Raw genomic sequence first — 16,935 nt, 5'->3', positions numbered from 1 at the left:
CTGCAGTGTGTGAGTATTGCTGTACGGACAATGTTTGGCTCTGCGTATGCATGTGAGAAGTCTTTCTCACATCTAAGGAACATTAAGAGTAAAGACCAACCTACCTATGATCACATTTAATGGATGGAAGTCTCAACGCCTGCATGAAACTTAACCTCACCATGTATCAACCAGACTACAAAGCCATCAGCAAAACTATGCAGCACCAGAAATCACATCAATGGTAAGAAGTACTTTATTCATCATTGGTAAGGAGCAGCATAACAATGTTATTAAAAAGAATTCAGAGACTTATTGTACTTTAAAAGTGTTGGTCTTACCTAAAATGCATACCTTTAATTGTATTTAGGTTTAAAATGTAATGCCGTGAGAGCCAATAAATATGTTTAAACTTTAAACATATTGTATGGCTCTCATGGAATTACATTTCAAAATATGTGGCGTTTATGGCTCTCTCAGCCAAAAAGGTTCCCTACCCCTGTTCTAGATGCCATAACAGACAACAGATAAGATCTCCTATTAGTAACTGAACTATGGCTAAAGGACAATGACGGGGGCTACCCTGGGTGCTCTGTGCCCTCAAGGTTACCAAGCACTGGCATGTTCCCGCCCTATAAAAAAATGGGGGTGGGGTTGCAGCTATCATAAAATCCAAATTAAACCCAAGACAAACTCCATCTCACGAGAAGGCCTGGACAGCCTCATTTTCTCAATAGGCCATGACAGAAAAATCATATTCATACTAATCTACAGAGCTCCCTCCTCCTCAATGTCTGTACTTGACGAACTAATAACTATTATAAGTGACCTCTCAGTTAACCACAAACAAATTATCATCTTAGGAGAGTTTAACTTTGCAGAATACCCAGAAATCACCGGTGCACCACGTGAATTCACAAAGGCGCTGTCCGACCTTGGCTTCATCCAACAAATCCACTCCCCCACTCACTCCTCAGGGAACATTCTAGAGCTGATCTTTACCTCTAAAGGCCCGCTACTAGATAACAAAGCAACCCTGCTGACAAACATTCAGGTTCCCTGGACTGACCACCATGTAATCTCGTTCAACCTACACATCAAGACCAGCTTCACATTTGACCCAAAGACAGTCAACCTTCACAATTTTTTCATAGGCATCTCCAAAATAGACCTAAACACAAGTTCCATGACCAACTCACTAGAGGAAAAGGCACAGACATGGCATTCTGGCATAAAGTCACTGTACGAAAAATTAGCAAAAGTCAAAAAAATCAAAACAAACACAAGATCCTTCTCTTCACCCTGGTTCACAGACAGTCTGAGAAAACAGAAAAGGAAAGTCAGGAAAGCGGAAAAAACCTGGTACAAAATGCACAATACCAAAGACAAATCCACATGGAAAAGCCTCTTGAAAGAATATTTTACAAACCTAATATCCAAAATCCCAAACAGATCAAAGGCCATTTTTTCACAGTCAAAAAACTTTTTCACCTCCTCCCAAGGATCACACTGCATCCAAAAATAAAACCTAGACAGTGAATCCCTCTCAAATTTCTTCCATGACAAGGTATCAAAGATACAAGAATCCTTAGACCTAGAAGCCAAAGCTCTGTCAAGCATCCCGAAAACTATACAAAATAACCTACATAAGACAGAAACTCTAAAAAGCTTCAAACCAGTTTCCATTGATGACCTAAAAAGTACAATAGTCTCCTTACACCCCACAACATCAATCCTGGACCCATGACCATCCACCACACTTCTAACTACCAGCGAATCTTTCCTGAACTCCATCTTATCTTTAATTAACGTAAGACCACTCCTTAAAAAATCCACCATGGACTCAGACAATCCAAGCAGCTATAGACCAGTCTCAAATCTCCCATTTATCTCAAAAATACTTGATAAGATAGTACTCACACAACTATGAGACTTGAGACTTCATGCAAACAAACGCCACCCTATCCAACTTCCAATCAGGATTCTGGAAGCACTTCTAGACATCGTAGATGACTACTGGAAAATCCCTGATGAGGGGAAAGATGCACCCCAAATATTTGACCAGGGCCAGCATGCAATCCAGGCATCTCTTCCCCTTCTGTGCCTCTCCCTCCCTTCATCTTCCTGGTCTCTTTTCAATCTTCTTTTTTGGAGGGGCTGTGGCACTGCAGCTACTCTCTCAAGCTGTCGGCATGGCCCCAAAACTTTCCCTCTTCCGCAACTCACCCCCCAATGCAACTTTCTGTTTCCTCATGGACGAATCACAGCAGAGGGAAAGCTTTGGGGCAGGGCCAGCAGCTTGTGAGAATGGCTACCTCGCAGGGGCACCTCTAAGAAAGAAGATTGAAAGGAGACTGGGAAGGGAGGGAGAGGGACAGATGGGGAGGGGGAATGCCTATATCACGTGGTCCCCTGGAACTTTTTTAAGTTAGCCCAGGGGTGGGGGTGGGAAGGGATGAGAGCAGGGGGAAATGCAGATGAGAGAGGGGAAAGAAGGAGAGAGAAATGTCAGACCATGGGAGAGGAAAGAGATGCCAGGCTGTGGAAAAGAGAGGAGAAAGATGTCAGACTGGTGCACAGAGATGGAGGGAAAGGGGACAGAAAGGGAGGCGATTGTGCACAGGAATGAAGGAGAAGGGGGGTGTGCACAGGTATGGAGGGGAGGGGAAGAACGATAGCAGAAATGCTTCTTATGGATAGATGGGAATAGGGACGAAGAAAGAGAGAGGAGATGGTACAAATGGATGGATGAGACCGGAAGACATGTAAAAGTAGATAGATTTTGACAAGAAAGCAGAAAAATGTTTAGTTGTTGTTTCCCATGTTTTTGCATCTCTGCAAGTATTCTATATCTTAGCATTGTATATGTTATTAAAATTATCAATAAAAAATTTTGAACTAAAAAAGTTAATGCCAAAGATGGATGAAGGGCAGAAAGTAAAGGAGAAAAAACAGCAAATGGATAAGAAGGTCCTGGAAACAGTTAAGAGCACAGACAGAAGGAAGTTCAACTAGAGACTGGGAAAAGATAACTAAAAAAATAAAATCAATAGACAACAAAGGTAGGGAATATGATTTTATTTTCAATTTAGTGATTCAAATGTGTCAGTTTTGAGAATTTATATCTGTCTATATTTTGCACTGTTCAGAAATAAAATTAATTTATTTCTATTTTTCTGGTGTTGTACTGCATGTAGAGCCTGGCATCTTAGGGTTTCATTTGTGTATATTAGTACTTTTAATTTGTGGTCCTGTATTTGCATAGGGGTTATCTGTGTTCGCATGTGTGACCAAGGCTAGGTGTACTGGTAGGAATGAATGTTGAGAAGCATACAGTGTAGTTTATTTTGTGGTTAAGAATATATTATGTGCACATATGAAAAATGAATGGAAAATGTCATTCCAGTTAGTGGGGTCAGGGACTCTGAAGTGTTAGCATGTAAGGTATGGAACATTATGCAGGATAGCTTAAATGTGATTTGTGCATGCATAGGTTTGTGGTAGTATTCTGATTTAGCATCATATTTTTAAAATCTGAAAATCAGTATGATTGCTGTGTTTTGAATCATTTGTAATTTGTGTTGTAGAGAGGAATTCAGGCCAAAGTATAGAAAATTGCAGTATTCAAGCTGTGATAAGACCGGCATTTGGACAAGGATGGCGAAGTGATTATTGTGGAAATAAGGTCAGATGAGTCTTAGTTGCTTTAGTCTGTAGAAGGTTTTTTCTGGGGTTCGTATGAAAGATTGGAGTCAAGTACGATTCCTTGAACCTTGGCAGTTATGTCTATATTTAGAGTAGATCCTGATGGTAGTGATAGGGATGCGAGGACTGTTTGAGAGGAGTTGTGGAACCAGTGTAATTTGTTTTTGGTTGTGTTTAGAGCTTGAGTTCTTATGTAAAGCCCAGAGCTAGATTTTTTTCCTGTGCTGTCTGATACTTTTGTGGATGTTTCACTCGGGTCAATTCCGAGTGGGATGAGTAGAAAGATGTCATCTGCATAAGACAGAAGGGAGCTCATGAAAAAGTTAAACAATATGGGAGATAGAAGGAAACCCTTAGGGACACCGCAGAAGGATTTCCAGGTTTGTGAAACTGTGCCATCTTTACAGACACAGTATTCTCTATTTGTAAGAAAGTCTCTGAACCATTTGAGGACTGACCCATTTAGGCCTCTACAGAGTCGAAAGTGGCTGATATGTTTAATGATATTGTTTAATGCAGCAAAAGCATTTGACCGGGTAAATGGGAATTCCTATAGGGGGTCCTGCAGAAGTTAGGGTTAGGGAATAATTTCAGTAGGTGGGCAAGGGACTTCTATACAATGCCTTGGGTGAGGATTAAGGTAAACAGAGTGTCCTGGTTTAATTTCAATAGAGCGGGGCACTAGATATGGTTGCCCCCATCACCACTGCTATTTGTTCTTTTGGTGGAGCCACCAGCTGCACAATCAGGAATGATGGGGATATTAGGGGGCATCAACAGTAAATTAGCCCTATTTGCTGTATATTGGGTATCTGCATTTAACATTGCCTATTGTGATTCAGGAATTTCAACAGTTTGAAATGTTTTTTGGATTTAAACTAAACATGGATAACACCGAAGCTTTGGGGAACACCCTTACAGATTGTGAGAAGGACAGACTGGCAGACATATTTCCCTTTAAATGAGCCAAGAGGGCGATTTGGTATTTAGGGGTACAGATATGTAAGGACATCTCTGAATTGTTCTGTCTGGCAAAACAATACAGGCACACAATCTGTCTCTGCAGTAAAACTCCAAGTTAAAAAGAGCCAATCTGATTATATTTTATTTACCTTTTCCATACCCTCATAGTCTAATTTAAATGCCCAGAGCTGAAGCCTGTCTCTCAAGCCACTAACTGAAGACAGGGTTAGGAGGAACTGCTCAGCTGATCCTAAAAGAACATCAGGATTGGCTAACTGTGCCTCTTGAATCTTCTGTTTTTCTTCCTCAGTTGGAACCATAGTTAAAATTTTCTGGAAAAAAAAATTGAAAATTAAAAAACATGCAATAATCCTAAAATATGAAAATTCAACATGGTTCCATCATGTTTTTAAATATGTCACATTATCTTCATTAATAACATTAACTTTACATTAGCAGGGGTGATCTGATAGATCAATTATGTGATATCTGTGTTACTATAGTATTTTTATTACTGTATTTTTCGCTCCATAAGACACACTTTTTCCACCCCCAAAAAGGGGGTGGAAAAGGGGGTGCGTCTTATAACATAATAGCAAATTTCTAGATTGCATAGCCATAAGTTCAATGTGGTTAACAAAAGATTATGCTATGAGAGAATAGTATGATATACAAAAATCTAATTGATCAAGAATTTTGAAAAAAGAAAAGTTTTCAAAAGTTTTCTGAAATGTTCATAAGATGTGGATCTAATTAATAATGGGCAGAAATCTTTGTCGTAATAAGCTGCTTGGTAGGAAAGACAATGTCAATGATGTTTCTTACTTTCACAACCCTTGGCTGAAGGGAACGTAAATAGGGCATGAGATTTTCTACTATTCTCATGCGCCATGAGCGAATATACCTTCGCCTTCCCTTAGTGTTCTGCTGCTGCTCATGCCACCACCCCTCCCCCGCCGCTGCTGCTGCTTGCCACCCTCTTACCCGCTCGCCACCGCAGGAAAGAAAGAGAAGGGCTGGTGGCATGCAATTAGGTCCACCAACCTTCCTCCGAGCTTGGACATAAGGTCCGGACCAGCTGCTTTGCCATGTTGGCAGTGGCATCGGGTGTGTGCGTTAAGTGTGTTGCGGTCCAGGAGTGCAGGAGCCTTGTTTTGGTCAGAGGAGCCGGCTGTTTGAACTTCTGTCGATGGATCTCTTGTGGGATTTTCAGGCTCCTGGGACATCAGCAGTGCTCCAGTTCCTGCGGTGTAGCCTTCAGGATCTTGACAGCTGGTTCCTGCAGCAAGTTCAGTGGGACTTTGTGTGTGGGGAGCTTGATGCAGGTGTGCTAGTGGCACTGGTGTGCTAGTGGCACTGGTAGAGCACGGCTTGGGAGGTGAGCCTCTGGTTATTTGGGGTAGTATGGTGTTGGTAGGTTGGGGTTTACCAGGGTTTGGGGAGAAGGAGGTTTTTGTACTCCTTATGGCACCTGTTAAAAAGTCTGGTTCCAGGGGAGGGAGGGGTTGTGGAGCTCGGAGGGGTTGTTCTGCAGCAGTGGCAGTGCCTGTTGGCAGACCAGGGAGGAGGAATCAGCACGGCAGTGAGGCTTCGGTACAGGAGTGAGGGAGGCAGGCAGGCTTCAGGGCGGGAGGGAGGCTGGAAGTCAGTGAGGGGGAGGGGTCAAGAACTCGGGACATAGGAAGGAGGAAATAGAAAGAGCCAATTGTTGAGCCTGAAGAAGGAAGGAAGGAAAGAAAAAAAAAAGAAAGAACTATCTAGTGCAACCAGAAATCACCAGACAACAAAGGTAAGATTTCAATTTAGTGATCAAAATCTGTCTGCTGCAGTATATTTCTCTATTTTTCTAGGGGGCTGGGTTCAGAGGCACAATTTGGTTCAGAATATTTTTTTCTTGGTTTTTCCTCCTCTAAATCTAGGGTGCGCCTTATGGTCAGGTGCATCTTATGGAGCGAAAATACAATATACCATGAACGTATGCTCTCTTATCAGGCTGCCATTTGGGATAAATATTTCAAGCAATTGCTTACTATTTCATTTTCCTATCTGGGAGACACTTGAAAACCTATTGCTTTCCAGGTTCTTAGGTAATTAATTTCATTCTCATTCCCAGTTATATTTTACAAGTTTTTTCTAAACCGCATAAAACTGTGAGGTTATTCGGTCTAGAAATTGATTTTATGTTATGTTTATTAGTTGCCACTCCCATACAGTAAGGTTTTGAGCGATATACAATTACATCAAAAAGCAAGTACATTCTCTAGGAATTCCACACTTTAAATATGTTCCTATGATATACCTAACAAGAATTACGAATATTTAGTATAGTAATTTTAGCCAAGAGAAACATCGTCAATAATGACAGAAGCCATCATATAAGGATTCCAGTCCATTGTTCAAAGGAAGACTATTCCAAAGTTTAACTTCTTGATGAGATAAAAATATGTTTAAATCTAATTCCCTTAATTGATAGAAATACAAGTAAGCAGCAATTCCTGCTCCTAACCAAATTTCTAGAACTCAAGAGCTTATAAAAAATTTGTAAGATATTCTGAGGTAAGGCCCCATAAGGAATCAAAAACTATACACACCACTTAAAAAAAACCCATAAGTCTGGCCTGTACTGGTAACCAGTGAAGTTTCACCAACTACAGTTTTGTTCTATCAAACCTCTACCAAAAATCAACCTCACAGTAGTGTTCTGTAATAACTGCACTCAATTGCTAAGAGTATCTGAAACACTTAAGTACAAAGAGTTGCAATAATCAATATGTGGTAAAATAATCAGTTGAACTATTAATCGAAAATGAGTCTCCTGAAAATAAGATCTAGTACATCAAAGGCTTGAGAAGCACTGCACTCCAAAATGCAAACAAATCTTTTTTCCAGAAACAAGGAAGCGATAAAACTAGAGGATATGAACAGAGATTTCAGGGTGTTAAACTTAGGAGTAACATCAGAAAATACTTTTTCATGGAGAGGGTAGTAGAAATCTGGAATGCCCTCCTGGTAAAGGTAGTAGAGAGAAAAACATTGACAGAATTCAAAAATGGTTCAGAAACACAGAGGATGGTATCAAAACAAAACTGAAATGACCTCATGGCTGTTGATATGTTATGATGGACAGGAATGGTGTTTAGATGGCAGTCCAGCAGTGGGGAAGTAAGGCTCGTGCTACACAGACTTCTACAGTTTGTATCCCATAAATGGAAGACTGGATGGACTGTGCAGGTCTTTACCTGCTTTTATTTACTACGTTATCGTTAGGTGCATTCAAGAGTAGACAAGTCAATAGCTTTCATTATTTTGTAAATACCAAGTTTCAAGTTTTATTTTGATTTGATAAATCGCTTATTCAAATTACTAAGCGCGTTACAGCAGAATAAGATAAATATACATTTAGACATACTATTTAAAATTAATAATAACAGGTTGGACTGACAAGTTTACAAACTGATTCATACACAGGGGGTGGAGGAGTAAAGTTACAATTCAATGCTTTAAAATGAAAACAGAGCCATGGAAGAAACATTAGGGAAGGAATGGTATAAACCTGGAAGGTAACTACTTTAGCATTTAAGGATAATTTAAAGATTAAAAGCATCTTTAAAAAGGAAGTTTTTAAATTATTTTTAAAATGGCTGAGATCCTATTCCTCTCTAATGTATTGGGGCAAAGTATTCCAAAGTTGGGGGGCCATCACCGAAAACATGTCATGTCTTCTAGTTCCGATGACTTTCAAAAAAGGAACTGCTAAGAGCTTTTGGACAGTAGATCGAAGGGAACATGGTATATTATAAGGAATAAGCATTCTATTGATAAATTGTGGTTCATTGGAAGACAAAGTTTTAAACACTAAGAGTAATATTTTAAAGGTGATACAGTGATTTATTGGAAGCCAGTGTGAATTGATCAGAAATGGGGTAACATGGTCATATTTTTTACCATTATGAATAAGTTTGACAGCTGTGTTTTGCATTATTTGAAGATGTTTTTTTTCCTTTTGTGTAATGTTTATTAATAATGAGTTACAGTAATCAAGTTTAGCAATGACTAGGAAGTGGATTAAAATGTTTATTGATTTTGGCTCAAGAAATTTAGAGATTGAGCGAATCATGCGTAATCTATAGAAACAAAATTTGACGGTATTACTTATATGTTCATGATCATCAATGGTGGCACCTAGTATTCTTAATGAAGTTACTAAATCCAGATGAATGTTATTTAGAGTAAAAGGGATACTCAAACTTATTTCCTTTTTCCATGGGAAAAGCAATGCTTTTGTTTTTTGTATATTTAGAGCTAGCATGTTGGTATTAAGCCAGTCTAATTGTCTCAAGTTTTTGTTGATCTCAATTATTTCTTCTGTATTCTCTGGATTTAGGGGATGTGAGAGTTGAATGTCATCAGCTACATCTCTTACCTCAATCCCTTCCTTATTAATTGTATATTCATCGAAGTTCAGAATAGCAGTTTTAATACTGTTCACTGTTGGAAGTACTGTTAGACCTATGTTTATTGCGTTGCTTCTCTTTGGATCCAAAACAGTTATTTGCTTTTTACCATCAGCTGCTTTCTGTGGGACAAAGCATAAAACAAAAATCAGATGAAATTACAGAAATTCAAAAGCTAAAAGCAGATCACACACAATCTCTTTGCCCATTTCTGATCTCACCAAGCAACCTATGCTCAGCTCTCTCACATCTCACCTTCATAAGCCAGGAAAGGCTTGTAGAAAGATTTATGGATGACTAATCAGTTACATAAACAAATACGTGCCTGTTTTAGTCAGATGCTAGGGAAAACCATAATCTCCTTACCCAAAGTTCGTTATTTTGCCAGTTTATATAGTAACATAGTAGATGACAGCAGATAAAGACCCGAATGGTCCATCCAGTCTGCCCAACCTTAATTCCTTCCCTCTCTCCCTCCCACAAGAATGACCTCCCCCCCCCCCCCGATCCCTATCACAATTGGACTCTCCTTTCTAACTCATCACCCTGGAAAAGGCCCTTTCTGCCCCTTCTGCCCCAATGACCTGCATATGCTCCAGTGGCAAATGCTGGTGCTGGCTCAGTCCAGTTTAGCCAGCGATGGTCAGTGTCTAAAAAAAAAATCACTGACTGCTATCAACTGAATATTGACCGGAACAAATATAATTCCTACTATTAAGGTATCATGCCATATATCTTTAAGAATGTGGAGGGTAATTTTTCAGGGGGACATGTATTTAAAGAGATAAAGTAAATAATCATTTTGGTAGCCACATGTTCACATAAATGACCACTTATAAAATACCAACCAGCAAAAAAGTATGCTGTTTGAAATGACGATGCATACCTTATCAGTGGGTGTGCATAGGAGTGGAGGTGGGCGGAAAATGCAAGTATGAATATAGATTACAAAATACTATAATTTCTGTTCATACTTGAAAAATATTGGTGCGGATATTTACACTAGTTCAATGGCAGATATAAATGCCCTGCTACTATTTTATAAAGACAGGTAGCTACCTACTTGTCTTTATAAAAAAAATCCTTATCATAGGCATCTGAAAAGGTACTTTAAAGTAGTGCCCCTTTATAAAGCTACCTCCATAATACCGTTGTTTTAGGGAGGTAGGGAATCCCACCTACTACAGATATTCTATACAGAAAATAAGGAGATCACCCATCAATATAAAACTGGATTATTTGCATCTTAAGTAGATTTTTCTTAGTGTTTGCCAAATAGATGATATTGCAATAATCCAAATGCCTGAGAACCAATGACTGTACCAGAATCTTAAAGGCAGAGAAATCAAATTAGTTTCTGAGTGTGCGAAGTTTCCATACAAAACAGTAGCCTTAGTCATAGCACCATTTCAGCTCATTTTTTTCTCACCTTCTTAGCATGGCTGTGATCAGAGGTAGTCAATTTGTGTAGGTTATTAAATTAAAATTTACCCTTCATTGATAAAACTAAGTACTACTGTTTGTCAAGTATACTATAGAAACACTGCAATATGCATAAACATGCAGTTTTGTTTAAACAAATGATCTAGAATTGCATAATACAAAGTTGGAAAACCTGTTACAAAAGGATAGGCTGCAAAAGCAGTGCAGCTATTCTCTTTTTCCTTGACATCATCCTTTTTATTCCCAGAAATAAATGTGTACCAAGACTCATGACATTAGCATGCCCCAGGCCTAGTTCTATGTTTGCACACTTTTTTTCTTTGTCACTCATCCAACCCCTCCTTAGTCTGGTAACGGCAAGGTCTGGAGGAGCAGGAGTAGAGTCCAATCACCCATGTTCCTGGTTGTTGGGAACGCTGACCTGTGATACGCAACCCACACATACACACACTCAGATAAGGAGAAAGAGAGGAAATAAAAGAGTACCTTTGTGCTAGGTAGTTCTTTAGCTTTGGATTCAAAAAGATGTCCCATTTTATCAGCATCTACAGTAATTTTTTCCAGGGAAGTCCACACTGTGATTTGACCAAATTTGCCACATCTAGAGTTAACAGGCTGTTTCAGTTCTTTCCAAAAGAGTTTCAAAGTCTTTCTTTTCTTATCAAGAAGTGACTGTTGGGCCTGGGAAGATGATGTTAAAAATCCAGGAGGAAGAGGTGGAGGAAGAGGCAAAGAAATGCCCTTCTGTGTGGGTGGTGGCAGGGGTGGTGGTGGAGGGGGGCAACCCGGTGGTGGAGCAGGTGGAGGTGGTATAGACGGGGAAAGCATGTCAGAAAGTGATGATGCAGTAAAAGGAGGTGGAGGGGGGAAATTTAAATAATTTGTTTCCATGGGTAACACATCCAGAACATCAAAATCATCTTCTTCACCTAAATCTGTAAAATCCAAGTCATTAATCTTTAATTCTTGTTGGTTTGATGTCTTCTGATCCCACACAAATTCAGACTCTCTTTTAAATGGAGTCATCTGTGTTTTTTCTAAATTTTTGGAATTTATTTCTGCATCTATGCTGTACTGAGCCCTCAGAACTTTAGACACAGTCTTTGAACACAGTTCTGTTTCACTGCTCTCCTCTCCTGCCTCGGTTTGAAAGCTAGAGCTCATTGAGTTTTCCCTGGACTGTAATAAAGTTTTGTTGTGCATATGACTGGGTACATCATCATCTTGGGTCACTTGAAAAGAACTAGTTCTGTTTTTAGCAAACAGCATGTCCATCATAAATTTCTTGTCAGTTGAGATGGTACTACAGCGATCCACATTAGACTGATGAAGGAACTGTCCTGTTGAAAACATTAACACAATTAGATGCAAGCACTATAAAGGTTTGAACATAGGCCTTATTATTCAATGTACAATACGTTTTACTAAAATCTTTATAAACACTATAACATCTTTTTTTTTAGAAAAATTTTAAAGACCATCAGAGATGACATGATTCATATGAGCTATATAACTTAATCCTTCATGGCTCATCACAATCATCATTGGTCTTTTATTTTACTAAATGCTTGTATTAAGAAATTTTTCAATGGCATCAAAAAGGATTTTTTTTCTGTGTTCTATTTGATTTAGCCTTTATAAAATTTACAAAAACTGTGGAACACTTATTTCACTAACTTATTTTGGGGACCAGCTTCTACACTGCACTCCAAAGTATCCAATCTCCTTCTCTCCCAGTATAGCTCCCTAGAAAGAAGGCTGACAACAAAGAACCTCCTTGAGGGTCAACCCCCCATCTAGTTTGCCCTACCACCTCCTGATTTCACTCCTGGTTTTTATGGGGGCCTCTAATGGTGTAGTGGTAGCAGCAGCAACCCCACTCACTCCTGCTTTTAGGCCATGGGTTCAAAATGGCTGTTGCAACCCTAGAAGCATATGCGCCAGCTCTATGAGTGCTCAAGTACCCCCAATAGTTTCCCTGTAAGTCTGTAGATCTGCAGCAGCAAGCTCCATGCTGCACAGCTACAGGAAATACAGGAAAGAAGTGCTTCTTTATCTTAGTTACTGCTCCCACCTCACCCTGCAGTCTGCCCAATAGACTGCAGTGGAGAAGGTTCTTGCTATAGCCTGGCATCTGCCAATAGGGAAGGCAAGTGCAGCAGATTATTCTGACACTGACATATGAAACGGATAGTTTAGATAACTTTATTGGCATGACAATATTACTTATAGTATTTGAAAAAGTAATAACTATAGCAGTTAAGAAAAAAAAAAAAGATAGCGAGATACTGGGATAGGAAAAGTAGCAAGGAAGGGTTGAAGGGAATAGAAAGGGGTCACTAGTTAGGAGAGACAATGCTGCTCTGAAATACTGGAAGAGGCAGAAAGAAACTGTAAAGGGAAGAAAGGCTGAGTTATGGGATTAAGGACATAGTGGAGCTTTGGGGGAGTAGAAACAAGATGTGAGGGTGAGAGGAATTCAGGAAGACAACATAGGCTCTATGGGAGAAAGTTGCTAGCAAAAGAGGACATGGTCTCGAAAAGAGGAAGAGCAGGCAGAGGAGAACACTTTCATTTAACGACCATCTTAACTCTCTGGTAAAAAAAAAAAAAAAAGTGAGATCCTGTTTCCACCACCAACATTTTGCTGTCCTTGTAAAATCAATCATTCTTTCGAAGTTGGATTATTGTAATTCTATTTCTTTAAGTCTAACCAAGAAAAGCCTTCAAAGACTTCAACTAGGTTGATCTTTGCAAAAAGCAAATTTGATCATGTTTCCCCGCTTTTGTTAAAACTTGCCTGCCTAACATTTAAGATCTTGCACGGCACTCTTCGTCCTTTAATACCACTATCTTGGAACTCTGCGAGACCTGATATTACCAGATCTATCCAAAAGCTTAAATTATCTTTCCCCTCGCTTAAAGGCATTATCTATGTTGGAAAATTAGGGAAATCTCTTTATTTCAAAATTACTGAGCTTTGGAATAATTTTCCTGCCCAGCTGCGGAATTTGGGTTCCTTCCAATTATTCCAAAAACATCTGAAAACTTGGCTATTCTCCAAGATGTAAATCTTGCTGCTCTCTATACAATCACTAATACTTATTATGTTTTTCCTTCTTTTTTAATTTCCTGTAAACCGTGCCAAGCTCTATCTTTATAGAGAAGATGCGGTATATAAGCTTAAGATTTAGTTTAGTTTAGGAGACAAGCTGCAGAGAGAAAGAGATGGAGAATAAAAAAAGGGGGGGGGGGAAGGATGGTGGAGATAACAGACATGAAGGTGAGGAAGGAGTCGGGCTAGAAGAAATTGAGATAAGAGAAACCATGAAGAGACATTTATATATCTATATCTATAAGGAGGAAAAGAAATGATGAAGGAAGGCTGGAAGAGAATTCTCAAAAGAAAGAACATGAGAACAGAGAGAAAACCAAGATCAAGTAGAGATAGGGACTGAAGCTAAACTACAGATACAAAGGTTGGAAAACTGGATTTTAGTGAATATTTCTGTGCCAGCTGAGAAGGATCAAGCGTAGGCAAGAGCTATATTTTGCCCTCCTCCAGCCCTGTAGTCACCAGAATTAATATTTACTGAAAGGGCATGGGGAAGGAAGAAGGGATTGTGCCAGTATTTGATGCCATAGTCTGAAAAATATCCTTAACATTGCTTCTTTTTAGCAGCTCTAAAATACAGAGACCTATGATTGAGTCTCAAATTGAAATGGGAATAGAGTAACACCATCTCCTTTTTCCACAAAAATAAAACACTCATTTCCTTGTTACATCTTACGGGAGACAGTGGTGTGAGACTAAGTGGGCACATTATGCTGAATAGTCCAAAAGAAACAGCATGTCAGCAGCTGGAAGAGGTTACAGGAGAAATTGGTGTATCTGGAAGGGAGTAAGAGTTTCTTGGTTTGGTTTTCCTCTTGGCTCTGTTGTTATGTCCTGGCTTTCCATTCTCACTGCCAGCACAACTCTGCTACAGATTAGCTTTTGGGTAGAGAATGACACGGGGAAAAAAATTGTTCCCATCCCCGCCCTGTCCCTGCAGACTCTGTCCCCATCCCAGCGGACTCTGTCTGATCCCATCCACAAAAGTCTTGACTAGCTATTTTATATTGAAATCATTTTATTAAAGTATAAACAGGAACAATATGCTGTACAACTGTCATTTTATAAATCACAAATACAGGAAAAGGATCAACAAAACTCATCTCCCCTCACAATATCCCCTCCACTATCAGGAAAACTGAATGCTACATAGAAAATTCATCCTATCAGAATACCTTGGTCACACACACAGAAAACCAATGCCAAATACATAATAATTGAGCAAAAATGATAAACACAAATTAAACCAAAATCCCAAGAAGCCACACCTTCCATATAGTACAACAACAAAGAAATAAAAAGATTAATTTCCTCCTATACTGTGCAAAATATAAAGATCACACATGCCAGGGATGGTGTTAGGCCAAGGAGTACAATTAGATCAACTGCCCCCTAGCTAGAGAAAGCCTTAAGCCTGCTGTAAGCTGAAGATAACATGGTTTACTAGAGGGCTTTGGGATCCCCTCCCAAGTTTCTGACCTGGGCCCTACCCATGTCTAACACCAGCACCGGCAGGATAAACATTTCAGTTCTTATATATTCTAATCACAAAATAGAAAATACAATACAAAATAGAAAATACATTTTTTTACCTTTTGTTGTCTGGTCATTATTCAAATTATGTTGGTCCCAGGCTCTGGTTTCTGTTTGTCTTCTGATAGCTCACTTGCAAGGGTCTCCTGCCCATTTGACGTTTTCTTCTTTCTCTGTGCTCATCATCCATCTTCCATCTCTGTCCTCCCCTTCCCTTCCCCAGAGGTCTGGCATCTTTCCTTTTTTTCATCTCCATTCCCCGTAATCAAGCATTTCTCTAATGACCATTCCCCATCCCTCCCGATCCTCCAGTGAAACACCCCCCCCCATTTGTTTCTCACCCCCATGAGATATGATAAGGCAGTATCTTGCGCTCTTCGGGCCACTGGCAGCGTGAGTGAAGATTTCCCTCTGCTACTACTTCTCGCCTAAGCGGGGCCAGGAAGCAGTAGCATAGGGAAAGGTTCCAGCCATGGAAGGCAGCATGTTTACTTCACGCATGCTGCTGGCCGCCTGAAGAATGAAAGAGTGCCTGCAGCGATGGATCCCACCATCTCTCATTTTCTCAACTACCCTTTCATCAAACATCTCTCCTCCTTCCCCACCACCCCAGGGTCCTCCATCGCTCCATTTCTCTTCCCAATTGCCCTCCTATCCAGTATCTCATCCCCACCTCCCTGCATATCACCCTTGGGTCCAACTTCTCTCCCTGTCATTTCCCTCTCTCCATCCCATTGTCTCTCTTCCTCTCCTCTGTTTTCAGAACCATTATTTCTTCCCTCTACCTCCCCCCTCAGTCCAGCATATGCCCCTCTCTTTGGACCCCCCCTTCTTCCGTGTACTTCTTATAGCTACACCAGGGGGCCCCAAGAAGGCTGGCATGCTTCCCCATTATCCCCACCATCATCCGGCATCCCCCTGGTCACCGGTCTCACTTTAAAAACTAATTGCGGCCTGCAGAGGATCGCCAGTGCACTCTCCCTCTGCTGCAAACTGCCCCAGACTAAAACAGAACGTTAGGTCAGAGGAGGGGTGGGACTATAGCAGAGGGAATATGCACTAGTGATCCTCTATAGGATGTAATTAGTTTTTAAAGTTAGACTGTAGATGGTTTGAGCATGCGCTGGCCCTCCGTGCCTGGCAGCAGGAAGCAAAACTTTTTTTTAACTTTAGGAAACACTTTTTTTGCAAGCCCTACTTTTTTGTGAGCCTGTGGTTTTAACCCGCTTTAAATCCATAGGTTAAAACCATGGGCTTGCACTGTGGGGAAGGACAGGAGAGTCGGGGAGAATTGAGCAGGAGAATTGCGGCAGAGAGTCAGGGTAGAAGAGAGCAGGGCGGCAGGAGAATCATGGCAGAGAGTCGGGGCAGAAGAGAGCAGGGCGGCATTTAAGTTTTCATGCATCTGCTATGTTACCAGGCTATCTTACTTCTCATTTTATCCTGAATTACACTAATAAGAGTTCACGAAGAATACATCTGTTTACATATCCTTCTATAAAATCTTGTCATTACAAGAGGATCCTTGAGAGAACCTTCTCATTTCAGGCGGCCAAACTGAATACGTCTTGCCAAAATCGTGTTAGAAGCTCCCTCATATCTTGATTTTAGAAAACAGATAAAGACACAACTATTTAACAGGCTGGTATCTTAATGTATCTTATCTTTTAATTCAATACTTTTTTATTCTATTTTAAGTTGTTTGTATTTTCTCTATATTGTATGCATTTAACTTCAAGTTTC

At 40.1% G+C, this 16,935-nt stretch overlaps 1 protein-coding gene across 4 annotated transcripts in view; it reads right to left on the bottom strand.

Annotated features, from left to right (window-relative positions):
- Window positions 1-16,935, bottom strand: part of FHOD1 (formin homology 2 domain containing 1) — a 471,898-nt gene that overhangs the window by 59,958 nt on the left and 395,005 nt on the right. For all 4 annotated transcript variants that reach the window (XM_033940727.1, XM_033940726.1, XM_033940728.1 and 1 more), the window contains 3 exons: window positions 11,031-11,884; window positions 9,071-9,223; window positions 4,797-4,979 (listed from right to left, as the gene is read on the bottom strand). In XM_033940727.1, the coding sequence (XP_033796618.1) occupies window positions 4,797-4,979; window positions 9,071-9,223; window positions 11,031-11,884 (1,190 nt within the window). The remainder of the gene's footprint in view (window positions 1-4,796; window positions 4,980-9,070; window positions 9,224-11,030; window positions 11,885-16,935) is intronic.

The sequence above is a fragment of the Geotrypetes seraphini genome, chromosome 4, assembly GCF_902459505.1.
Source record: "Geotrypetes seraphini chromosome 4, aGeoSer1.1, whole genome shotgun sequence".
Taxonomy (NCBI): domain Eukaryota; kingdom Metazoa; phylum Chordata; class Amphibia; order Gymnophiona; family Dermophiidae; genus Geotrypetes; species Geotrypetes seraphini.
The sequence above is the reverse complement of the archived record's forward strand: the minus strand, read 5'-3'. Positions and strand labels throughout refer to the sequence as shown.